A 24,171-nucleotide genomic window follows, 5' to 3' on the forward strand; every position below is an offset into this window, starting at 1 on the left:
CAGTTTCAATCTCCCCCAGAAATATAAATTTTAACCTGTCAGGAATTTTCTGATAGGTGCCAATAAATCTTGTATAGGACTCTCTCCATCTCCCAAAGAAAGATGAGGTGATCTGCATGATAAGACCCCTTGCTCTTCCTCCTAAGAGAAAGTGACCTTGCAGGAAACAATTCTTTATTTTCTTTTGCTTCTTTCTTGCCCCACACTGCTTCCTATAACAACTTTCCATTTTGTACAACTCCTCAGAGACCCCTCAACTTCCTAGATGGGATGCTGCCTGATTCATGTTTTGTTTAATAAAGCCAATTAGATCTTCAAATTTACTTAGTTGAATTTTAAATTTTTTGTTATTTTAAAAAATTTTTAGGGGCGCCTGGGTGGCTCAGTCGGTTAAGTGGCCGACTTCGGCTCAGGTCACGATCTCGCGGTCCGTGAGTTCGAGCCCCGCGTCGGGCTCTGTGCTGACAGCTCAGAGCCTGGAGCCTGTTTCAGATTCTGTGTCTCCCTCTCTCTCTGCCCCTCCCCTGTTCATGCTCTGTCTCTCTCTGTCTCAAAAATAAATAAACGTTTAAAAAAAATTTTTTTTAAATTTTTTATTTTGAGAGAGAGCAAGAGCACACGGTGGGGGGTGGGGGGGCAGAGAGAGGTAGAGAGAATCCCAAGCAGACTCTGTGCTGTTAGTGCAGAGCCCAATGTAGGGCTTGATCCCAGGAATTGTGAAATCGTAACCTGAGCTGAAATAAGAATTGTTCACTTAACCAACTGAGCCACGTAGGTGCCCCAGTTGAATTTTGTTTAACAATTTCTTCTGAGGACTCTCTCTTAGTTTGTAGGTGATAGTCTTCTCCCTCTGACTTAATAGTCTTTCTTCTTCTTCTTCTTCTTCTTCCTTTTTTTTTAGTGGGTTCCATGCCAAGTTGGAGCTTGAATTTACAACCCTGAGATCAAGAGTCACATGCTCTACTGACTGAACCAGCCAGGCACCCCAGTCTTTTTTTTTTTTTTTTTTTTTTTTTTTTACTTAAGCATAATTGACATACATGTTATATTAGTTTCAGGTATACAACATATGGATTTGCCAATTCTACACATTACTCAGTGCTCACCACCATAACTGTAGTCACCATGTGTCACCATACAACATTTTTGTAATATTGACTATTTCCCTATGCTATACTTTTCATTTCTGTGTTACTTACATATTTAATAACTGAAAATTTATACCTCTTAATCCGCTTTATCTACATGATCTTCTTTTCTGTGTGTCCTAATCTCTTCTTCTCATAAAAACACCTAATCTCTTCTTCTCAAATCAGATTAGGACCCACCTAACAGCCTCCTTTTAATTTAACTTCTTCTTGAAAGGTTCAGTCTCCAAATACAGTCATATTCTAAGGTACTGGGGTTAGGACTTTGTATAGGAGTCAAAATTTTACCTCCATCCATCTTAGTCTTCAGATTAAACTCTCAAACAAGAACATTAACAAAAGAAAAACAAACAGAAGTTTATTAACATGTATAACTTATGTATGCAGGGGAGAATGGGAGATACTGAGGGAAAAATGAGTAAGTCTCTCATGTTGTTTAGAATTCAGGCTTAAATACCATCTTTTTTTAAGTGTTTTTATTTTTTATTATTTTTTTTTTATTTTTGAGAGAGACAGAGCATGAGCAGGGGAGGGGCGGAGAGAGAGGGAGACACAGAATCCAAAGCAGGCTCCAGGCTCTGAGCTGTCAGCACACAGCCTGACAGAGGGCTCGAACTAAGGAATGGTGAGATCATGACCCGAGCAGAAGTCAGATGCCTAAGCAACTGAGCTACCCAGGCGCCCCTTAAATACCATCTTAATAGGGAAAAGGGAAGGGAAATATAGACCTCTTGGGGAAGAGTAAATGATTTCTGGAAAAACTGAATGGGTCCTTAGAAGAATGGTTGGGAGATATGATCATTTGTGGCAAAGTTTGTCTGGATATGGTATACACTTCTAGTCTCCTCTCCTGTGATATAAGAAGAAACTCCCAGGAAGGGGATTCATTCCCATTGAGTTCTTTTAGAGATCCATCTTTAGGCAGATAAGGGAAGTTCAGAGAAAGCTTCTCCTTGCACTTGATGTTTTGCATGTAGCTACAGTTCAAAATAGTCAATATGCCTAAGTGGCATATTGGGTGCCATATTCTGTTACTCTTCACCGTCTTCTCCCCCTCGGAGGTTATCAAGGTTTTTGAGCCCTCCTCCAGAGGCCAGCACACAAGGAGGAGATCCTGCTGGATGTTGTAACTGAAAGGCCTGGAAGTTTCCTCTGCCTCCTCCCTCAGTGTAATATACGCTACCATGAATAAATCTTATGCACCTACCATGCACCAGGAACTGGGCTAAGCATTTATGTTACTGACTGCTCACAGTAGCCTTATGATATGCATGTGATTATTACTCCCATTTCCCAGATGAAGAAACTGAGACTCAAGGGGTTAAGCTGCTTACTCAAGGTCATATACAGCTACCAAGGGGTAGAACTAAGATCTGAATCCAAGATGTCTGACTTCACTATTCACCATTGCCTGACTTTTCTGGGGATCATTGGTTCTCTGTCCTTGTACCTGTCCTCCTTCTACACTGCTCCATGTCTCCATGTCCCTCTTATTAGTGCTCTTTCTCCTTCCCCCAAGACTCTCACAATCTCTGCCCAAGCTGAGGTTTTTCTGAATTCTCTGGGTCCTCATCCCCCAGAGGATTCTGTCAGGCTCCTCTGCCCCTAGTTGAGCACATGTCCCACACTCCTTGCTCCCTTGGCAGCTCAGAGTCAGAATCTCTTCACAGTGTCAGGTCACAGAGATCAAGGGAGTCTTTCAAGAATGAGAGCTGCCAAGTAAGCTTAGAACTGGGAGGGGGCTGTTGGAATAAGCAATAAGATCACAGGTGTCTTTGGTGGGTGCAAAGGTAGAAGTGCTAAAGCCAAACCAGACAGATGCTAATAGCTACGGTAGTGTTTCATACTTACCATGTGCTATTCCGAGCACTTTCTAAATATTAATTCATTTGATATTCACAACTCTATGAGAAATGTATTATCATCCCTATTTCCCCATGGGGAAATTAAACACAGAAAGGTAAAACAGCTTGCTCAAGGTCACAAAAGTAGTTCACAGTGGAGTTCAGATTTGAAAATCTGGGCAGTCTGGCTCCAAACTCCATGCTGTAAACTGTCAAGCCATATATCCAACTCTGGGCTGTGAAGAGGGGAGAGGGTCTTTGGTGGTTAGGACCAGAAGAGGGTGAGGCAAGAACTAGAGGAATGATAAAGACGGGTGGAGTAAATGATTTACAGGTGGAATGGTTCCCTCTCCTGGACCATAAACCAAAGGGATTTGTCAGCAGCTGGGAAGGGAGATAAGGTGACTCAGGAGGGAGGGGCTGGGTGGGGATTGGGGACTGCCCCCTCCAGGAGCAAGTCTTCTAGTCCTGTACTTTTATCCATGGCTCTGTGGGAAATTTCACAGCCCAGTGATCCAGAGTGTTGGTAACAGTCAGGAAGGTGAGGGCCACAGAAGTGAATGAGGGCAATGATTGAAATGCAGCAGCCTGGGATGCCCTAAAGGAGTACTGACGGAAGCTCCCAGGACCTCAGAGCCTGAGTTCCTTCAGTCCCAGGGCCTGGGTGCCTAGATAACAAGACTCTTTAAGTGGTATGAAGCCCAGAATGCTCTAGGAAAGCCACAGATCAGAGCCTGGGAAGGGATGCATGGCCATGATGGCTGAGTCCCCAGAGCTGGTATCTCACCCTCCCTGGGAAAGATCCTTGGTATTCCAGACCTCTGGGACACACACACACACACACACACACACACAGCCTGAGTCCAGTTCTTTCCTCATATTGACATCTCACCTGGCTCACCTGGGCCCTGGAAAGAGAACATAACTCTTCTGGCCATGAGTAGGTTTCCAAACCTTGTTCATCCAGGAAGGTTCTTACAGAAAAAGGGGAAGGGGGGCGCCTGGATGGCTCAGTTGGTTAAGTGTCCGACTTTGGCTCAGGTCATGATCTCGCGGTTTGTGAGTTCGAGCCCGGCATCGGGCTCTGTGCTGACAGCTCAGAGCCTGGAGCCTGCTTCGGATTCTGTGTCTCCCTCTCTCTCTGCCCCTCCCCAGTTCATGCTCTGTCTCTCTCTGTCTCAAAAATAAACAAAACATTAAAAAAAATTAAAAAAAAAAAGAAAAGAAAAAGGGGAAGGAAGGCCAGATGTCTTTCAGGTTAAAAATGAAAAAAAAAAAAAAAAAAGATAAAGAAAAGAAAGGAAAAGAAAAAAAAAGCCTGCTTGGGCTCAAGGACTCCCCAGCTCTATCGAGATGAATCAGATACAATCCTGTCCTTGGGTGCCTGGGTGCTTCAGTCAGTTAAGTGTCTGACTCTTGATTTTGGCTCAGGTCACGATATCACTGATTATGAGATTGAGCCCCGGGTTGGGCTCTGAGCTGACAGCGCAGAGCCTGCTTGGGATTCTCTCTCTCCCTCTCTCTCGCCCCTCTCCCTGCTTGCACTCTCTCTCTCTCTCTCAAAATATATAAACTAAAAAAAAAAAAAAAAAAGGTACAATCTTGTCCTCAAGGGCCACACCGGTTGGACGGAGATGACCCCTGCAGACAGGTCACACAGCCCAGTGTGATTTGCTGCTGAGAGAGGAAACCTAGAGTGCGTTGGGGAGTGATCTGGGGAAGATCATGGACAGCTTCCCTGAGGATGCTCTGAGCTGGACCTTGCAGAAGCAGTGAAAAGGAGCTAGACCAGAGGCTGGTGATGGGAGCAGAGATGGGGTCATCTCAAAAGGCCTTGTATTTCCAGTTTAAAAGCCAGGACCTGGCACTGTTTGGTTTGGGGACAGGCTGGCAGGGCTTCAGGTGAAACATCTCTGCATCTTCATCTCTGAAGGATTGCCTGGTTCTGGGACACAACAGAGGACTAATAGGTAGAAACCAAAGAGAACAGATTTGGCTTTTCATGGTAATAGCAGCCCAGGCTCAATGCCTGCAGTGCTCCAGGCTCTGGATATTGTTTTTTTGAATAATCCCAATTGCCCTATGTGGAAGGTGTTATTGATCTTGTTTTATAGAAGAGGAAACAGAAGTTCAGAGAGATTAGGTAACTCTTACAAGGCTACAGAGAACTAGAATTCAAACCCAGGTTTGTCTGACTCCTAAGCTTGTGCTCCTAATCACCTCTCCATGTTCCTCTCTTTCAGAAATGCTTGTAAGAATCAGCTCACAATGTGGGGGAAGGAGCTTCTCAATACAGGTCAGAATGGGACCACCACTCCTGGGTTTTTGTGGATGACCTCACCACTGGGTGGGTAATTGAGCTGGTGCCTCAAATATTATTTCCTTTGTTTAACAGATGAAGAAATTGAGGCCTAGAAGTACAAATGGCCACTCAGGGGGCGCCTGGGTGGCTCAGTCAGTTAAGCGGCAGACTTCGGCTCAGGTCATGATCTCGCGGTCTGTGAGTTCGAGCCCCGCGTCAGGCTCTGTGCTGACAGCTCAGAGCCTGGAGCCTGTTTCAGATTCTGTGTCTCCCTCTCTCTGACCCTCCCCCATTCATGCTCTGTCTCTCTCTGTCTCAAAAATAAATAAACGTTAAAAAAAAATAAAACAAAACAAAACAAAAAACAAATGGCCACTCAGGATGCTAGGCACCCTTAGGAGTCAAGATGCTGGACACAGGGCTGAGGGAGGTCTGCATCGCTAGGCCTGAGTCCCAGGCCTGTGGCCTTGTCAACTCCATGGGATAGGGATGGGGGATGGTTAAGCCAAGTCTCAGAGCCTGGACTAGAAGCCTGGCAGTGTGGCCAGTGCACAGGACTATGGTCCTAGGGCTCAAGCCCTTGTTTAGGCCCAAGTAGGCCACTTCCAGCCTTTGAGGTTGTGAAACTGAATACAGGAAAACCATGTAAAATAGAGTCTGGGGGCACCTGAATGGCTCAATCAGTTAAGCATCTCTCTCTCTCTCTTTTTTTTTTTTTTAATGTTTATTTTGAGAGAGTGTAAGTGCGGGGGGTGGGGGTGGGGGCAGAGAGAGGGGGGCAAAGGATCTGAAATGGACTCTGCACTGACAGCAGTGAGCCTGATGACCTGAGCCAAAGTTGGAAGCTCAACCGACTGAGCCACCCAGGTGCCCCAAGCATCTGACTCTTGATTTCGCTTCAGGTCATGCTCTCACAGTCATGAGATCGAGCCCCAAGCTGGGCTCCATACTGAGCATAGAGCCTGCTTAAGATTCTCTCTCTCCTTCTTCCCCTGCCCCTCCCCCTTCAAAAATAAAATAAAACAAGATAAAATAAAATAGTCTGTAGGCCAGAAGGGGGGTAGTTCTCACACCCTACCAATTTGTCCTCAATTGCAGACCCCAAAAGGAAGAAGCATACCTTGCATTTTCCAACAACACAGAACCTACCCTACTACCCCTGCAAGAGGGAGACTTTTTCTTTGAATAGCAACAGCCCAGCCAATGAGAAGATGGCACAACTCAGCCAATGAGAAAAAAATCACCAGCCTCCAGTGGACTTTGTTCAAAGTGGCCCCTCTCAACATCCTCCTTTTTCTCTATAAAATAACATTCCTTTCCTTTGTTTTCTAGACTTGCCTATGGGTTGCTATAGCTTGCATGCCCTGAATTGCAATTCCTCTATTTTTTTAATAAACCCATTTTGCTGGTAAAATAACTGGATGTTTTATTTTCAAGCTCAACAAAGTCCACCAACTCAGGCTTTGAATCCTGCCTCCAGTGCATCCCAGCTATATGACCTTGGGCAAGACATTTACCTCTTGGAGCCTCATCTATAAATGGGGATGAGTCCTGCCTCATGGGGTTGTGATGAGGATTCCACGAGAGGATGATATAGTAGTGCCTTTGGCACAGTGCCTGTCAGTCAGTGCTCTGTGATCAGCAGCTGTTGTAACAATTGATCATCATGCATCTGTCTTCTCACCTGGAGCGTGGGACAGTAATCCCTGTCATCCTGGTTTCAAGGACATGGTGTTATTTGTGTGTGCTGTGGGGTCAGTGCAGATGGCATTTCTGCCACCCAAAGGCCAGCCCAGCCCTGCAGGAGTAGGGAGACAAATCTAGTTCCCAGGACCAGGAGAAGCTGGGTGACAGCCTCAATCCATCAATGATAACCACAGTCCAGTTAAGCTTTATGGGCCCGGCAGATATTTAAGTGTGTTTCATGTGGGGGCTAGCCCAGTTCTCCTTCCTCAACACATGCTGCTGCTCAGAGCAGGTAGGCAGGTGTGGAGTGGGGGGTGACAGTACCCTGGGCCTCGGGAGACCAGCTATCAACAAGACCCCAAGGGATAGTTGTGGGTCTAGGCTAGAGTTGGATCTCCTGTCCTTAGCAGTTTATGATCTGGTTACTTTTAGCCCTGCAAGTGGAAGAGGATCCCGGGGAAGCCTCTTGCAAGAGAGGTTATAGATCTCAGCTCCCCTAGGCCCATGCCATCCTGGCTTGACCCATGTACACTGAGTTCTGGAGGGGATGGGGATGTGCTCTGTCTGCTCTGCAGCTTCCTCCCCCATGACTACTGACACAGGGTGAAGGCTAGATGTATGTGACCAGAATTGAAGGGAGGTTGCCCGGGGAACGAAGCTTGGTGATAAGAAGGAAAGCTAAGGAGAAGGTTTGCTGGGAAAGAGGGACACTCTGGGGGCAGCTCTTGTGACCTCCTGCTCAGGCCCCCAGCACCATGACGGTTTCATACACCCTCAAAGTGGCGGAGGCTCGCTTCGGAGGCTTCTCTGGCTTGCTTCTCCGTTGGAGGGGAAGCATCTACAAGCTCCTCTACAAAGAGTTCCTCCTCTTCATCGCCCTGTATGCTCTGCTCAGCATCACTTACCGGTGAGGGTGAGGTCTCAGGGCTGGCCTGTGGGGGACAGGGCTGCCCACTTCCCTCTAACCCAGGCTTACAACTGACCTTACCCAGGTTGCTGCTGACCCAGGAGCAGAGGCATGTATATGCTCAGGTGGCCCGATACTGTAATCGTTCGGCAGATCTCATCCCCTTATCCTTTGTACTGGGTAAGGCTCCCTCTAGTTCTCCCTGGTATCCTTCTTACCATCTTCCCTGACCTTTGGGTTGAGTCGATAGCGCTGAGTCAGAATTACCCCAACAGCACAGCCTAGAGGTTAACCGGAGCAGGCTCAGCAGACATGGGAGTTGTATCCTGGGTCCAGGATTTCCAGAGGGCTAGACCCTGCCTATCACTTGCTGGACCCTCACTCCGCAAACAAGGGACAAAACACCTGCTGGCTTCAAACCCCCGCTCTGGGGGGAGGGGAGCTGCAGAGAGGTGACATCCCCTTCCCACCTTCATGGGAAGAGGGGCTCAGAGTTAACTACTACTAGTGGCCTTGAGCCACCACTTCTCTACCAGAGGTTTGCACTCCTCCATCCTCCGGGCCTGGCTTAGCAAGGAAGAGGCTTTAGGAAGAGGCACTTCCCCTGACATCAAGGCAGGACACTGGAGCCGGATGTGTCCTTCCCCCTGCTTCAGTTCAACCTAGCCTGGACCAGGCGCTCCAGCTGGGGGGCAGGGCACGCTAACTGCCAGACGCTCCCTCTTCCCTTCCTGTCCCCACTTCTGGGGCGGCTGACCAGGTTTCTACGTGACCCTGGTGGTGAACCGCTGGTGGGCCCAGTATACAAGCATCCCGCTGCCAGACCAGCTGATGTGCGTCATCTCGGCCAGCGTGCACGGCGTAGACCAGCATGGCCGCCTGCTGCGCCGTACCCTCATCCGCTATGCCAACCTGGCGTCTGTGCTGGTGCTGCGCTCAGTCAGCACCCGCGTGCTCAAGCGTTTCCCCACTATGGAGCACGTGGTGGATGCAGGTGCGGACAGGGGCCCCTGGGGCTCGGCCGGGCCGATGCAGGTGCCACGCTGGGGAGCCCTGGCACAGCCCACCAGAGCCCGAAGGTGGGCCTCCTAGGAGGAGAGGTCTGACCCCCAAGGGGCAAGTCCTAGGCACAGGGGCTGAGTCTGCGCCCCACTCACTTTATCCCCTCAGGTTTCATGTCCCAGGAAGAGAGGAAAAAGTTTGAGAGCCTGAAATCCGACTTCAACAAGTACTGGATCCCATGTGTCTGGTTTACTAACCTGGCGGCCCAGGCCCGGAGGGATGGGAGAATCCGTGATGACATTGCTCTCTGCCTGCTCCTGGAAGTGAGTCTGCTCAGACCAGGCCCATTTATCCTCCTCCTCCTAGCTTTGCAAACCAGAACAATAATTTTAGTAATGAGCACTTAGATGCTGCCAACTTTGTACTGCACACTGTTGGAAGCACTGTACGTACATTAACTCATTAGCCATCACAACAACCCTTGAGACATTATCGGCATCCCTCTTTCACAGGTGAGAAAACTGAGGCAGAGTGGAAAAGAAACTTGCCGAAATCACACAGATAGTTAGTGGAGCTGGGACTCATACATTCTGGGTCCATGCTTGGAACTACATTGCTAAACTGCTTCCCATCACAAGCACTCCCACATTGGTAACACCTCCAACAGCCAACTGGGCCTCTAGGCCTGGTTTGTGTTGGGCTCCCAGTTCTTTCCCCATTCTTCCTTCCTCACCTCCACTGACTTCCTCTTCTTGCTCTTCCACCAGGAGCTGAACAAGTACCGGGCCAAGTGCAGCATGCTATTCCACTATGACTGGATCAGCATACCTCTCGTCTACACCCAAGTAACTGCCTCTCACCTCCCCAGTCCCAGTGCCTACTGCATGTCCTGTGCTGTGTGTGACATTGAAAACTAGAGATGGCACCTGCGCTGGGGCAGTTCAGTCCAGTGAGACACTGAACAACTAAGGGCTCATCCTCAAAGCATCCCCGGACCCCCACTAATAGGACCCCATCCCCTCTGATGCTGCCACACCTTGCTACACATTTAGTTCCTTGTCAGAGTCCCTCACTGGCCCTCAGGGGTGGGGAGGGAATTTTTCCCTGTCTTACTCGGCCCGGCTTCCTTCTCCAGGTGGTGACCATAGCGGTATACTCCTACTTTGCCCTCTCCCTGGTCGGCCGCCAGTTTGTGGAGCCAGAGGCAGGGCCTGCCAAACCTCAGGAGCCATTAGAGCCAGGCCAGGGGCCAGCGTCTACTCTGGGGGACCTGGACATGTATGTGCCTCTCACTACTCTGCTGCAGTTCTTCTTCTATGCTGGCTGGCTCAAGGTGGGCACATAGCGTGTTCATACCAGCTTGTTCTGTAGACATGTGGGTCCACCTCAACTTTGGGGATGGAGAATGGGGCTCTGAGCCCTGAAAACACTGTCTTACAACCTGCAGGTGGCCGAACAGATTATCAACCCCTTTGGGGAGGATGATGATGACTTTGAGACTAACCAGCTCATAGACCGCAACTTACAGGTGCGCCGGGTCCGGGGGCAACTCCCTGTGCTCCCCTCCTTGCCAGCTCTCCGCCTAAGTGTGGAGAGGACAGGAGGATCCTTATGACTTGCTGCCTGCCTCAGGTGTCCCTGCTCTCCGTAGACGACATGTACCAGAACCTGCCTCCCGTGGAGAAGGACCTGTACTGGGACGAAGACTCAGCGCAGCCGCCTTACACGGTGGCCACGGCAGCAGAGGCTCTGCGGCCTTCCTTCCTGGGCTCCACCTTCAACCTTCGGTGAGTGACCCAAGCTGGTGGAGGCAGGGGTTGAGCTGGCACGCGGGCCCCAGGTCCTCGCCCCCACTCTGGGGCGCCAATGGATCGGTCCTTCCTGTTCCCCGCCCTCTCGGGAGAGTCAGTCCCAGGGCGGCTCGGCGCCAAGATCGCTCAGACCTCCCTCCCGTCCGCAGCGTGAGCGACGACCCCGAGCAGAACGTGCAGGTGGATACGTCCCCAGGGTCCGCTAGGCCTCTCCCCGCCGCGCAGACCCCGTTGCTCGGCCACTTGTTTGCCGCAGGAGCACCCTCGCCGGCGATCAGCCTCCGGACCTTTGGCCGCGTACGCGGAGCCCCCCGGACCCCTCATCTACTGCGCTTGCGAGCAGAGGAGGGCGGCGACCCCGAGGCCGCGGACCGCATTGAGGAGGCGTCGGTGGGGTCAGGGGACGAGGCCGGGGAGCCCTGAGAAAAGGCTGCCAGGGCCGGGCCCTCTTGCCTGCCTCCCCCAAGCCTGCCTCTGCTCGCTTTCCGCCCCCTGCTGCCCTCCAGACGGCGCTGGTCCTGCCCTCGGACGCCATAGGAACACTTGCTGTGTGCCCTGAGCCAGAGCGTTGGCGGGGCCAGTGTCAGGGCTAGGAATGCGTCCGCTTTGGCGGGAGAAGGTAGGATGGCTTGCTTGGGGACGATGTAGCTAGAAGGATACACGTGCGAGGCCTAGAGGACAAGAACCCAGGTGCACTGTTAATTTCCCGGGGAGCTGGGCCTGTTCTCAAACTTGAGGGAGCATCAGCGTCACTGACAGGCCTGTTCCGAACAGTTATGGGTGTCCCTTCCAGCATTTCTGATTCATTAGATCTGGGACGGAACCCAAGAAGTTGCATTTCTAGTAAATTCCCAGGTGCTGTTGCTGCTGCTGGTCCAAACATTACAATTTGTGTGAGACATAAAGAGATATTGAGGGTATACCTTATCTTGATGATCTTACTCTGAAGAGGGATCAAAGTGTGTGTGCTGGGGGACTTTTGCTTTTCCTATAATATTCTTTGTTTTTGTTTACAATGAGAATATAATCATTGTGCAGTTATGGTTGCTTAAAACTAAATTGGCCTGCTGTGCAGTGGGATAGTGAGGTAAAGATGATATGGAAGGGCTTGGGAATCTGTACTGGAGGCTGATTGAACTCATATGTGAAGGCAGTCTTACACCACCCAGCCTAGACCTTGGGCATTTGAACTTCTGAGTACCACATCCTTCTCTGTACCCACCAACCAACAGAAGAGACGATGTAAGGGGTGAAGCTGGGGTTCCATCTCTGTGGTGGGCCTACAGTGCTGGGGGGAAATCAGACTCAGACAACACTAGATGGAGTTGCCTGAACTGAGCTCCTCTAAGATTCCTGGCCTATAAATTCAGCCTCCATTAAAGAACTTGGTGAATGCTAAAACTGAATCTTAAGATCAAAGAATTACAGAGGACAGAAGTCAAAGGAGGGCAGAAACAAGAGTATAGAGGTTGAGTGCATGCTCTGGCATTGTTGACTGACTAGATAATGCTGGTTTTGCTACTTTCATACTGCTGGGTGACCATAGGTTACTGGATACCTAAGCATAGGTCTCCAAATGTATGGAGACAATAGCACCCCAGGACAGCCATTCACCCATAAGGTATTTAAGGCTTTTTCACAGGGTTAATAGGAAGTAGCCTTGCTCAGAGCAAGAATGGTCATCTGAAGGCTGTGGACATGAATACTGCCTGGATCCAAGACTTTTTAAAAAAGATTCTATTCATAAATTATAAGTAGAAGGGGAAGTATAGTTTTTTGGAACTCAAATTAGGAAATAAAGGCAAAGTGTTTAGTGTGGCTTTGCTGACCCATACCAACTCCTGACTCATACCTCTCAGTCAACAATAGCTAAAATTAAGGTGTTGCATTAAGATAATCACTGGATGGAAAGGTGGGGCACAGGCCTCCCCAGAGCAACGGTAAGGTGTCAGAAGGTTGGGTTGATCTGTGTCCTGAAGTTTTTGTACTCAAAAGTGGTGGCTGTCATCTTTCCCTATTGTCTCTTCACAGAAGTCTGCAATTTTGCCAAGCTAATGAACCAGTTGGGTGTTCACTTCTTTAACTCTTAAAAGTTACATACTTACACTTTCCATCAACTTCAACTTCGATAAAATCTTGTTTAAGAAATTAATTTAGGGGCGCCTGAGTGGCTCAGTCGGTTGAGTCCGACTTCGGCTCAGGTCATGATCTCACGGTTCGTGAGTTTGAGCCCTACATCGGGCTCTGGGCTGACAGCTCAGAGCCTGGAGCCTGCTTCGGATTCTGTGTCTCCCTGTCTGCCCCTCCGCTGCTTGCACTCGGGTCTCTCGCATTGTCTCAAAAATAAACATTAAAAAAAAATTTTAATAAAAAATTAATTTAGCACACTGGAGTGCTTGCTATGTTGTCCTGTACTTCCAGGTACTGGAGACAGAGCAGGATACAAACATACCTGTTACCCAGAATTACATTCTAGTAGGACAAGACAAAATGAGCAAAATTTATGCCCAACTAAGGGATAAGGAGAAAAAGGAGGAAAAGATACAGCATTGAAGGGACTAACTTAAAAAACTGTGATCAGGGGCGCCTGGGTGGCTCAGTCAGTTGAGCGGCCGACTTCGGCTCAGGTCATGATCTCGCGGTCCGTGGGTTCGAGCCCCGCGTCGGGCTCTGTGCTGACAGCTCAGAGCCTGGAGCCTGTTTCAGATTCTGTCTCCCTCTCTCTGACCCTCCCCCGTTCGTGCTCTGTCTCTCTGTCTCAAAAATAAACATTAAAAAAAAAACCAAACTGTGATCAGAGAGGAAAAAAACGACGGTCTAAGTAAGACCTGGAGAGTAAGCCATGTGGGTATTTGAAATAAATTGTTTCCAACAAAAGAATAGCAAATGAACATACATTATTTACTCAGTAAGGCCAGGATCATAGGCACTATAGAAAAAGGGAGCAGGTCATGTAGAGTTCCATAGTGTTTGGTTAGGCTTTTGAGATGGTAAGTTGCCCTGTCAAAAACCTGATATATTTTTTTAAGTTTGAGAGGGGGTGCCTGGGTGGCTCAGTTGGTTCAACATCCTACTCTTAATTTTGGCTCTGGTCATGATCTCAAGATTCGTTGAGTTTGAGCCCTATGTCGTCAGGCTCTGAGCTAACAGCACAGAGCCTGCTTGGATGCTCTCTCCCTCTCTGCTCCTCTACTGCTCACAGTCTTTCTCAAAAGAAATAAAAAGTTCAGACTGCATGCACGAGGGATGAGCAGAATGAGAATCCTATGCTAGCTCTGCGCAGAGAGCCCTACATATGTCTTGATCTCATGAACTGACTGAACCACCCAGGTGGCCCCCAAAAACTTTTTTTTAACGTTTATTTATTTTGAGAGAGAGAGAGCATGAGTGGGGGAGGGGCAGAAAGAATCCCAAGCAGGGTCTGCACTGCCAGCACAGACCCCAGTGCAGGACTTGAACCCATGATGCTGCAAGATCATGACCTGAGCTGAAACCAAGAGTCGGGACCCTTAACTGACTGAACCACTCAGATGCCCCAAAAACCTGATCTTAAAACTGATCAACAGGGGCGCCTGGGTGGCTCAGTCCGTTGAGCATCCGACTTCAGCTCAGGTCATGATTTCACGGCTCAGGAGTTCGAGCCCCACATCGGGCTCTGCACTGACAGGATAGCTCAGAGCCTGGAGCCTGCTTCAGATTCTGTGTCTCCCTCTCTGTCCCTCCCCTGCTCGCACTCTCTCTCAAAAGTAAATAGACCTTAAAAAATTAAAAAAAAAAAAAACAAAAAAACTTATCAACATTGCTAGGATTGTGTTGGGGACAACAGAAGCATTGAGTGCTACTTATAAAAAAGTGACTGGAAGGTGGATGGTTTTAAAGGTTGAAGCAATTAAGACCTGGGATTATTAGATGTTAGCATATAAGGGTCAGATGACCCAAGATTTTGATTTAAGCAGCTGTATAAAGACAACTGTTTGCTATAATCAAATAGCTGAGAAACTATTTGAAAAGGAAAAGCTGAAGAATGTTATCCATTTTTAACATGTTCACCTTTGAGAGTCCAATTATGATATACAAATGCAGGTGTTAAGTAGGTTTGGGTTAAAGTTAGAAAAATGCATCATATGGGGCACCGGGGTGGCTTGAGTCCATTGAGTGCCCAACTCTTTATATAGGCTCAGGTGATCTTGGTGGTCATGAGATCGAGCCCTGAGTCAGGTCTGCACTGAGCATGGAGCCTGCCTGGGATTCTCTCTGCCCCTCCTCTGCTCTCAAAATAAACATTAAAAAAAATGCATCATAAACCACATTCAATACCTACAATAGACAATGTACAGCCAAGCTGGAGACAAAGAACTGAACTTTGCAGATTTAGCAATGCAGAAACCACTGGTTATCTTGCACACTTTGGTAAGAGGGGAAGGGGGATTAGGTTTCAAAAGAAAATTAACTTCAGAAAGACATTAAAAAACTGAAAGATACAGATACGTAAGTGTGCTCAACTTCCTCAACAATGTACAAAAGAAATTTGGAATACAATTTCCAGGTTTATAGGCTATTCACAAACCCAGGCCGAAAACTTCCAAGCTAAAACCTTAAGACCAAGGTGCACATAGGGAAAGGGTACAGGACCTCTAAAAGAGCCAAATTTACAGAGGCAGCATGGCTTCAGGTACCAGTCATGGTCAACACAGTAATATTGGGGGCCCAGTGCTGAGATACCTCCCTTACACAGTTTCTGCTTGCCCTGCATGCCACATCCCTGTTCCCACTAAACACTAGCCTTTGGGGTGAGAAATGCTCCCCCTTACAGACATAGCCCACACCTAAGGCTGGCCTTCAGGCAGAGTGAGCTGGGACACTCTACGGTTTCCCAAGCAATCAGATATTCACACATGAATACAGGGCAGAATAAACACCTTTTATTACATGACCGAAGATAGGAAGGAAGATTTATTTGCCTTTCCGGGCTTTGATTTTCCTCAGATAGAACTCTAGCTCCTTGCCCTCCAGTACATAGCCATCTGCTCGGCCACACTGGCCTGGTCTTGAAGCGATGCATGCTGCAAGAGAGTATGCATTCATTAGCAAAATGACAATGTGGCCCTATCCAAACCTAGGTATTGCCTTAGAAGTCCATGTTGGTTTAGGTATCCTGGGGGGGTGGTGGTGGTGGTGGTGGTGGTGAGGGCAAGCTTGAAGCCCACTGTCTCCTCAGATAAGACTTCATCGTCACTTAAAAGTCAGTAGCAGAACTGGACAAAGTTTTCATCACTGAGACAGCCCCCTCAGCCCACACATGCATGGACTTCTCAAAATACTTCTGGGAGTTAGAGGCAGAGGGCAAGCTTAGGCCTACGGACTCCTGCCCACTATTTCCCACTTGAGCTTCATACTAATGGGATGACCACATGTTCTGAGTTTTGCTTGCATTCTGTTATCATTTAACTCTCCTGGTGAAGCCTCTACCACAAGGCTGGCCAGTAAAAAGAACAGAGGCAAGAATAAAATGCAGAGGATATACAGTTATCTGGACACCCCCTCCCCCGAGGCAACAGCTATCTCACCAAGAAGTTTGCCCTGCTGGAACTGCTCCTCCAGAAGACTGCTTATTTTGGCATTCTTTTTCCTCTCATCATATTTCTTCTGAATTTTCTTTGATCGTTTTTTGTTTAAAATCTCTTCCTCCTCGGGAGTCTAAATAAAGGAGACAGATGACTTAGCTGGAGCTCCCCAAGCACTGACTCAAGGAAGGAATGTCCTCACAGCTTTGGGCCCAGTATATCCCAATCCCTGCTGCCTTCCTCAGCACTAAAAGCTTTCATCTCTTTCCCTTCAGCAGCAGAACTGGACGCAGTTTTCATCATAAGAAGGCTGCAATGAGGCTGGCCTCCCCCGCCCAATAGGGAAGTTGGCACCCCAAAAACGCACCAGCTTGGCCCCCTTCTTGCGGCCCAGGGGCAGTGCATAGTGGGACTCGTACCACTGCCGGTACGGTGTGCTGTCAATGAGCACGATACAGTTCTTCACCAAGGTCTTGGTGCGGACCAGTTCGTTGTTGGATGCATTGTAGACAACATCAATAATCCTTGTTTTGCGCGTACAACCTGCTCACAGGAGAAATTCAGAATCAAGTCCTGTAAACAACTGGCTTTGTTGTTCCCTGCACATCCTACCCCATAGTGCCTAAGGAAAAGGGAACTCTAAGCCGTTACCCAGCCACAGGGTGTCAGCTCATCTTCCACAAAGCCACCTTTCCAGAGATGGCTGGCAACCACATATAAATAAGGTCTAGACTCAGCCCCAATCCCTGAGGCTATAGGACTTAAGAGACAAAACAGGATAGAGGGAATTCTCCAGCTACCACAACCTTAAGATCTTTCAAACAAAGAGAAACTTCAGTATCTTGATGGAGGCCAAGGACTTCCTGTTAAAAAGTACCTACTGAAGCTTAGGAAATTTTAGGGATTGAGTTCCCACCCACTCCTAGAGGGCCTCACTCACACTCAGAGCCCCAGGAGAAGTTCCCCACGTCCAGCCTCAAGGCACGGTACTTCTTATTGCCTCCCCGAACCCGGACTGTGTGTATACGGCGGGGGCCAATCTGGAAAACACAAGGAGACAGGAACTAGGTTATCCAAGAGAGCAAGACAACAAAGGGAAGGGTACCCAGGCTGGACGGAGGCAACACAGTCAGTGTAACTATGACAAGTCCTAGCATTGGCAAGTGGCACACAGGTGACCAAGACGGCCACAACCACGCCTAAGGATACTTTTTCATCACTCTAGTTACCTCCAAGAGGAAAAACCTAACTCCAAACACTGAAAACTAAGTCTCTATTCAACAAAAATACTAGGTTTCTATCATTTGAGGAGCCCATCCCCTCCAAGTGCCCTTTAAGTCCTAGTACACAGCATCTGTCTCCATGCAATCTCTTCAGTCTCAACCAACAGGTAAAGGTGAGGAGGCCGCCCAGTCCCCTAGACAGATCACAGAGCCCTGCAAAGATTCAACCACCACAAGCAGAGGCCAGACCACGCCGGAGACTAGGGGGACGCGAACGCCCCGCACGCACCTTAGTGTTGGCAGCGGGGCGTCCCAGCTCATACTTCCGCTTCTTGTGGTAGGGCTTTCTCTTGCCCCCGGTCTTGCGGCGCTTGTGCCAGTTGTCCCGAGAGATGCCTACATGCCGGAACGGGGACGGAAGCTTTAGCCATTGGGCCTCGGGCCGGCACCTCGCAAGCCCCAAACCCCCGCGCCGGACGGGCCGCACGCTCAGTTCTCCAAGGTTGGTTCCCCCACTGCGCACTCGGGAGTTTACAGCATTATCAAGGTGTCATCATCCACATGCGGCCCAGCCCGGGCTCCTTCCCATGGCAGCCATGTTGGTATGCCTGCAACCCCAAGCTCCTACAGCCCCTGGAGGGGGCCTCGGCGGCCAGAACCCGAGCACCACCCTCCTCGTGGCTGCTCCGTGCTAGGGGTCGGGGCGCCCGCACTCCTGACTTGACTGCGAGGCAGGATGGCGCCGGATCGAGCTCGTCCCCCTTCCCGGGCCCCGAAGCAGAGCGACACTCACCCATCACTCTCGGCGCTGGCTGCGAAAGGGAAAACGCAAAGCCTCACGGTCCGGTTTGTAAAACGCAGTCCCGCCCCTTTAACGTGGTTTCTGCGCGCCGCTGTGAGGATCCCGGAGTCTGAGTGCGACGTCACTGACGTTTCTGCGACAGTACCGCGGACCTCCCGCTGCGAGAGGGGCCTCTGCGCTCCTAACTTGTGGACAGCGCTGGACCCGCGTTTGCTGCCGCTCGCTAGAGGTTGAGGGCTTTAGGGTACATCCGAGGTGGAGTCACCTGGCTTTACGCTTTGAAAAGACTCGTTGTAGAAGCTGGGCGCGGCTGCGATGGGAAAAGGTGGAAGGCAGCAGGGAGGGAAACGAGTGGTGGACTTAGGTTTGATTCTGAAGGGTTTGGTGATACATTGGGCTTGGGGGGAGGGGGTTAGGGAAAGGGGTGTGTGTCGAGGATTACTAATTCCTCACTTGATGAGTTGGATGAAAATCGGTGCCTTTTACTGAGATGGGGTAAACTAAGGTAGGAGCGGTTCTGGTCATGTTCATTTTGAGATCTTGGTGACCTCTAAGTGGGAATGACGGGCAGCTGGATGTTCATGTCTTGGTCATCCTTATGGAAGAAATTTGGACAGAAGATGTTACTTTGGGAATCATTACTATGCAAATGTAATTAAAGTTTCCAGAATGAATGGCATCTAGGGAGAGAGCATAAAGCACACTTTTCTTGTAAAATGTACTAAATAAATACTTTAGGCTTGTGAGATAGAGTCTGTGTCACAACTACTCGACTTCGCTAGTGTAGTGTGAGAGTAATCCTAGACAATAGTAAACAAATGTGTGTGGCAGTGTTCCATGTGTGTGGCAGTGTTCCAGAACTTACGATACTGAGATTCATCTCTCATGAACCATTACGCTTTTGATTTTTTACAAACATTTTAAAACGTAACAACAACTCTTGGCGCACGGGCTCAATCAGCATACTGTGATGTGCCAACCCTTAGCATAAAGAAATAGGAAAATGTTCTAGGTCCAAGGCTTGAGGAATATGAACATTTAAGGCCAGGTAAAGAAAAACTGGCAGAGGAGACAAGGAGCAGTTAGACTGACAGGAAGAAAGCTAGCATAGTATATCATGGTCTAATGCTACTGTAAAGGTTAGTAAAGGTCTAAAAAGGGATTCTTGGATTTAGTAACTTTAAAACCTTTTTTTTTAAATTTTTAATGTTTTATTTATTTTTGAGAGAAAGAGCGAGCGAGCAAGCCAGGTGAAGGGCAGAGAGAAAGGGAGACAGAATCCAAAGCAGGTTCCAGGCTCTGAGTTGTCAATACAGAGCCCGATGTGGGGCTTGAACTCACGAACCTCGAGATCATGACCTGAGCTGAAGTTGGACACTTAACTGACTGAGCCACCCAGGCATCCCTCCCCACAACAATGAAATTTTTAAAAAATAATAAGAGAGGAGACTGGCTGGTGGCTGGAGGGGAAACGGATCAAAGGGCAGTATTTAAAGGAGTAAATTGCCTAAAGGAGTCCTTTACACTCTGCTCCCAATCCTATCCCAGCCCTTTGAAGGGATTCTCTCATTGTCTCTGCTCAAAATCTCACCTCCATGTACAAACACACGGTGGGAGGACTTTTCTGAGCCTGCTGCTTTCTAAAGTAACAATGCTTGGGGTGCCTGGCTGGTTCAGTCAGTAGAGCATGTGACTCTTGATCTCTGGGTTATGAGTTCAAGCCCCATGTTGGGGGTAGAGCTTACTTTAAAAAAATAACAATCAAGGGGTGCCTGGGTGTCTCAGTCAGGTAAAGGTCCTACTTTTTTTTTTTTTTAATATTTATTTATTTATTTTGAGAGAGAGCAAAGCTGAATGCGGGAGGGGCAGAGAGAGAGAGAGAATCCCAAGCAGGCTCTGCACTGCCAGCACAGGGCCCAACTTGGGGCCTCTCAGGTCATGAACCCTGAGATCATGACTGGAGCCAAAACCAAGAGTCTGATGCTTAACTGGCTGAGCCACCCACGTGCCCCAAGCACCCTACTTTTGATTTCTGCTCAGGTCGTGATCTCACAGTTTGTGAAGTTGCCCCATATTGGGCTATGTGCTGATGGCAGTGGGCCTGCTTGGGATTCTGTCTCTCGTTCTCTCTGCCCCTCCCCTGCTTGTGCGTGCTCTCTCTCTCAAAATAAATAAATAAACTTAAAAAGTAAATAAAATAAATGGGACAAAAACATGGTCACTTCAAAACACACAAAAAAAGCATTTGACAAAATCTAATGCCTTTCATGATAAAAATACTTAAACTAGAAACAGAATTGAACTTCTTCCACGTGAGAAAGACCATCTATAAAAACCCATAGGTAGAATCAAACTTAATAATCAGGAACAAGACAAAGACATTAACTCTCACCACCTTTTTTTTTTTTTTTTTTTTTTTTTTTAATTTCTGGGAGGAGGGCGCAAGTGAGCGAGGAGCAGAGAGAGAGGGAGGGAGAATTCCAGGAGGGGCAGGGAGAGAAATTATTATTACACTATATGTTACCTAACTTAGATTTAAATTAAAATAAAAAAAAAAAAGGCGGCACCTGGGTGGCTCAGTTGGTTAAGCATCCGACTTCAGCTCAGGTCATGATCTCATGGTTCGTGGGTTCGAGCCCCGCATGGGCTCTCTGCTGACAGCTCAGAGCCTGGAGCCTGCTTCAGATTCTGTGTCTCCCTCTCTCTCTGCCCCTCCCCTGTTCACACTGTCTCTCAAAAATAAATAAATGTTAAAAAAATTTTTTTTAATGTGTTAAAAGTGACAGTGCAAAAATGAAGAGAAAGTTATAGAGGACTTGATGAATCTTATTTCATGATTTAATTTTTCCAAGTAATCTGTACACCATACATGGGACTTGAACTCAGGACCCTGCGATCAATAGTCACATACTCTACCAACTGAGCCAGTCAGGCACCCCAACATGGATCTTAAATGCTAAGACCTCATATTGTATGATTCCATTTATATGAAATGTCCAGAATAGCAAGTCCATAGAGAAAGTAGATTAGTGGTTGCCAGGGGCTGGGGGAAGAGGAGATTGGGGGATGACTGCTAATGCATATTGGGTTTCTTTTTGGGTGAAAATGTTCTTGAATTGGGGCACCTGGGTGGTTCAGTTGCTTAAGCATCCAACTTTGGCTCAGGTCATGATCTCACGTTTCTGAGTTTGAGCCCTGCATCGGGCTCTTTGCTGTCAGCGTGGAGCCTGCTTCAAATCCTGTCTCCCTCGCTGTCTGTCCCTCCCCCACTTGTGCACATGCTGCGTGCTCTCTCAAAAAGAAACATTAAGGGGCGCCTGGGTGGCTCAGTCGGTTAAGCGGCCGACTTCGGCTCAGGTCATGATCTCGCGGTCCGTGAGTTTGAGCCCCGCGTCCAGCTGTGTGTGGACAGCTCAGAGCCTGGAGCCTGTTTCAGATTCTGTGTCTCCCTCTCTCTGACCCTCCCCGTTCATGCTCTGTCTCTCTCTGTCTCAAAAATAAATAAATGTTAAAAAAAAAAAAAAAAAAAAGAAACATTAAAAAAAAAAAAAATGTTCTGGAATCAGTGGTGATGGTTGCCCGATTAAATCAATATACCAAAACCATTGAATTCATAGTATGTGAATTTTAAAAGGGTGACTTTTATAGTACGTGGATTGTATCTCAATAAAGCTGTTATTTAAAAAAAAAAGTGCCCTGGTATATTCAAGAAATAAAGGTCAGTGTAGTTGGAGCGGTAGGAGATGCAGTGTATTCATTCATTTAAAAATATGAATTGTGTGCTTACCGTATGTTCCAGACGTTATGGATACAGTATTAAATAAAACAAAAATCTTTGTCCTTATGTGCTTAGCTAGCTAGCTAGCACTTATTTTATTTTTTAATTTACATCCAAGTTAGCATATAGTGCAAAAATGATTTCAGGAGTAGATTCCAGTGATTCATCCCCTACATTTAACACCCAGTGCTCAGCCCAGCAGTGTCTTCCTTAATGCCTCTTACCCTTTTAGCCCATCCCCCCTCCCACAGCCCCTCCAGCAACCCTATGTTTGTTCTCTATATTTAAGAGTCTCTTTTTTTTTTTTTTTTTTCAACGTTTTTTATTTATTTTTGGGACAGAGAGAGACAGAGCATGAACGGGGGAGGGGCAGAGAGAGAGGGAGACACAGAATCGGAAACAGGCTCCAGGCTCCGAGCCATCAGCCCAGAGCCCGATGCGGGGCTCGAACTCACGGACCGCGAGATCGTGACCTGGCTGAAGTCGGACGCTTAACCGACTGCGCCACCCAGGCGCCCCAAGAGTCTCTTATGTTTTGACCCCTCCCTGTTTTTATATTATTTTTGCCTCCCTTCCCTTATGTTCATCTGTTCTGTGTCTTAAAGTCCTCATATGAGTGAAGTCATATGATATTTCTTTCTCTGACTAATTTCGCTTAGCATAATACCCTCTAGTTCCATCCACATAGTAGCAAATGGCAAGATTTCATTCTTTTTGATTGCCGAGTAATACTCCATTGCGTATATATATACCACATCTTCTTTATCCATTCATCCGTCAGTGGGCATTTGGGCTCTTTCCATACTTTGGCTATGGTCGATAAGCTAGCTAGAACTTATATAGCACTTATTAAATGTTAGACATTGTCCTTACTACCGTGTGTATATTAACACCTCTATACCAGTATTATCCTCATTTCACAAATAGCAAAAAGAGGTTAAATAACCCACTTAAGGTGGCCTCAGGAGCCAGGCTTTTAACCTCCTAAGTGTTTTGCCCAAACTGCATTCCAACTGGACCAATAGAGGAAGGAGCTGACCAGGCCACAGCAGGACATTTAGAATTTATCTTTTGTGCAAAGGGACATTATTAAAGGGTTCGAGGGGCACCTGGATGGCTCAGTCTGTTAAGCATCTGATTCTTGGTTTTGGCTCAGATCATGATCTCACGGTTTGTGAGATCGGGCCCCATATCGGGCTCTGTGCTGCCAGTGTGGAGCTTGCTTGGGATTCTCTGTCCCTCTCTCTCTGTACCTCTCAAAGTAAATAAATATTTTAAAAATTTTAAAAAGAAAAGAGTTTGAAGCAGGTGATGACTTACAAGGATTCCCCTGGCTGGTCCCATGAGGGACTAATATGCCATTCCAAGTGAGAAGATGGGTCAGGTCTGGTCAGGTCTTCATTTAACCGACTGAGCCACCTAGGTGCCCCTTCTTCCTGAGGTCTTTCTAAAATGTGCATTTGGTTGTGTGGCACTTAGGCTAAAAATCTTTTATTACCTTTTTACTATTTAGATAATTAATGTTATTTTTATTTTTTTAATGTTTATTTATTTTTTAGAGACACAGAGACAGAATGCGAGTGGGTTAGGGGCAGAGAGAGAGGGAGACACAGAATCCGAATCAGGCTCCAGGCTCTGAGCTGTCAGCACAGAGCCCGAGGCGGGGCTCGAACCCATGAGATCATGACCTGAGCTGAAGTCAGACGCTCAATCGACTGAGCCACCCAGGCGCCCCTGATAATTCATATTCCAGGGCAAGGAATCTGGAATCTTCCAGTTCCCAACTGTCCATGCTCTATGACTGGTTCCTCAGTTCACCTGGCAAACTTCTAATTTTTCAAGACCAAACTGGTATTGTTCATCAGATCCTTTCCCACCTAGCAAGCTAAGTGCTTTCTTGTCAGTGTTGCCACAGAATCCTGTAATGTGTCTTGAGCAAAGACTGTAACTGACAAAGCACCATCTTTCTGCTTATGGTTCCTGTTCCCAGAAGACCTGGGACCTAGTAAGCACAGAACAAGGCAGAGCTTGGAAGCTTTACCACATCATTGAAACTGCTGGTATGGATTTGGCCTCCTAGGTAGAGTACAGAATCAGCACTATG

At 47.9% G+C, this 24,171-nt stretch overlaps 2 protein-coding genes and 4 non-coding genes across 6 annotated transcripts; 1 reads left to right on the forward strand and 5 right to left on the reverse strand.

Moving 5' to 3' along the window:
• Positions 1-7,735: 7,735 nt before the first annotated feature.
• On the forward strand, positions 7,736-11,143 carry BEST4 (bestrophin 4). The gene is made up of 9 exons (XM_019429036.2): positions 7,736-7,887; positions 7,973-8,067; positions 8,648-8,881; positions 9,058-9,212; positions 9,657-9,734; positions 10,025-10,222; positions 10,337-10,417; positions 10,522-10,676; positions 10,850-11,143. Exons 1-9 carry the CDS (start codon positions 7,736-7,738, stop codon positions 11,121-11,123), a joined length of 1,422 nt encoding a protein of 473 aa, XP_019284581.2. The 3' UTR covers positions 11,124-11,143.
• Positions 11,144-15,600: 4,457 nt separating this feature from the next.
• Positions 15,601-18,410, reverse strand: RPS8 (ribosomal protein S8). The gene is made up of 6 exons (XM_019429035.2): positions 18,281-18,410; positions 17,777-17,883; positions 17,205-17,304; positions 16,632-16,807; positions 16,268-16,397; positions 15,601-15,763 (listed from the first exon to the last, which is right to left on the reverse strand). The coding sequence occupies exons 1-6, from the start codon at positions 18,282-18,284 to the stop codon at positions 15,654-15,656; spliced, it is 627 nt and encodes a 208-aa protein (XP_019284580.1). The 5' UTR covers positions 18,285-18,410; the 3' UTR covers positions 15,601-15,653.
• Positions 15,910-15,980, reverse strand: LOC128776008 (small nucleolar RNA SNORD38). The gene has a single exon (XR_008420984.1). It is a non-coding gene; the product is annotated as a small nucleolar RNA SNORD38 (small nucleolar RNA).
• Positions 16,502-16,571, reverse strand: LOC128776009 (small nucleolar RNA SNORD38). The gene has a single exon (XR_008420985.1). It is a non-coding gene; the product is annotated as a small nucleolar RNA SNORD38 (small nucleolar RNA).
• On the reverse strand, positions 17,388-17,491 carry LOC128776010 (small nucleolar RNA SNORD46). Its single transcript, XR_008420986.1, has one exon. It is a non-coding gene; the product is annotated as a small nucleolar RNA SNORD46 (small nucleolar RNA).
• On the reverse strand, positions 17,970-18,049 carry LOC128776002 (small nucleolar RNA SNORD55/SNORD39). The gene has a single exon (XR_008420978.1). It is a non-coding gene; the product is annotated as a small nucleolar RNA SNORD55/SNORD39 (small nucleolar RNA).
• Positions 18,411-24,171: the final 5,761 nt, after the last annotated feature.

This window comes from Panthera pardus, unplaced genomic scaffold, assembly GCF_024362965.1.
Source record: "Panthera pardus isolate Hobbes unplaced genomic scaffold, ASM2436296v1 HiC_scaffold_11, whole genome shotgun sequence".
Classification (NCBI taxonomy): domain Eukaryota; kingdom Metazoa; phylum Chordata; class Mammalia; order Carnivora; family Felidae; genus Panthera; species Panthera pardus.

What these genes read in the sequence shown, in the direction of transcription:
- BEST4 (XM_019429036.2), top strand. Translation starts at nt 7,736, where the DNA reads ATGACGGTTTCATACACCCTCAAAGTGGCGGAGGCTCGCTTCGGAGGC. An exon ending in TACCTCTCGTCTACACCCAA is followed by an intron (nt 9,735 to 10,024) that starts GTAACTGCCTCT and finishes TTCCTTCTCCAG; the next exon opens with GTGGTGACCATAGCGGTATA. An exon ending in GGCTCCACCTTCAACCTTCG is followed by an intron (nt 10,677 to 10,849) that starts GTGAGTGACCCA and finishes TCCCGTCCGCAG; the next exon opens with CGTGAGCGACGACCCCGAGC.
- RPS8 (XM_019429035.2), bottom strand. An exon ending in GCCCCGCTGCCAACACTAAG is followed by an intron (nt 17,305 to 17,776) that starts GTGCGTGCGGGG and finishes TGTGTTTTCCAG; the next exon opens with ATTGGCCCCCGCCGTATACA. An exon ending in CTTCTCCTGGGGCTCTGAGT is followed by an intron (nt 16,808 to 17,204) that starts GTGAGTGAGGCC and finishes TCCTGTGAGCAG; the next exon opens with GTTGTACGCGCAAAACAAGG.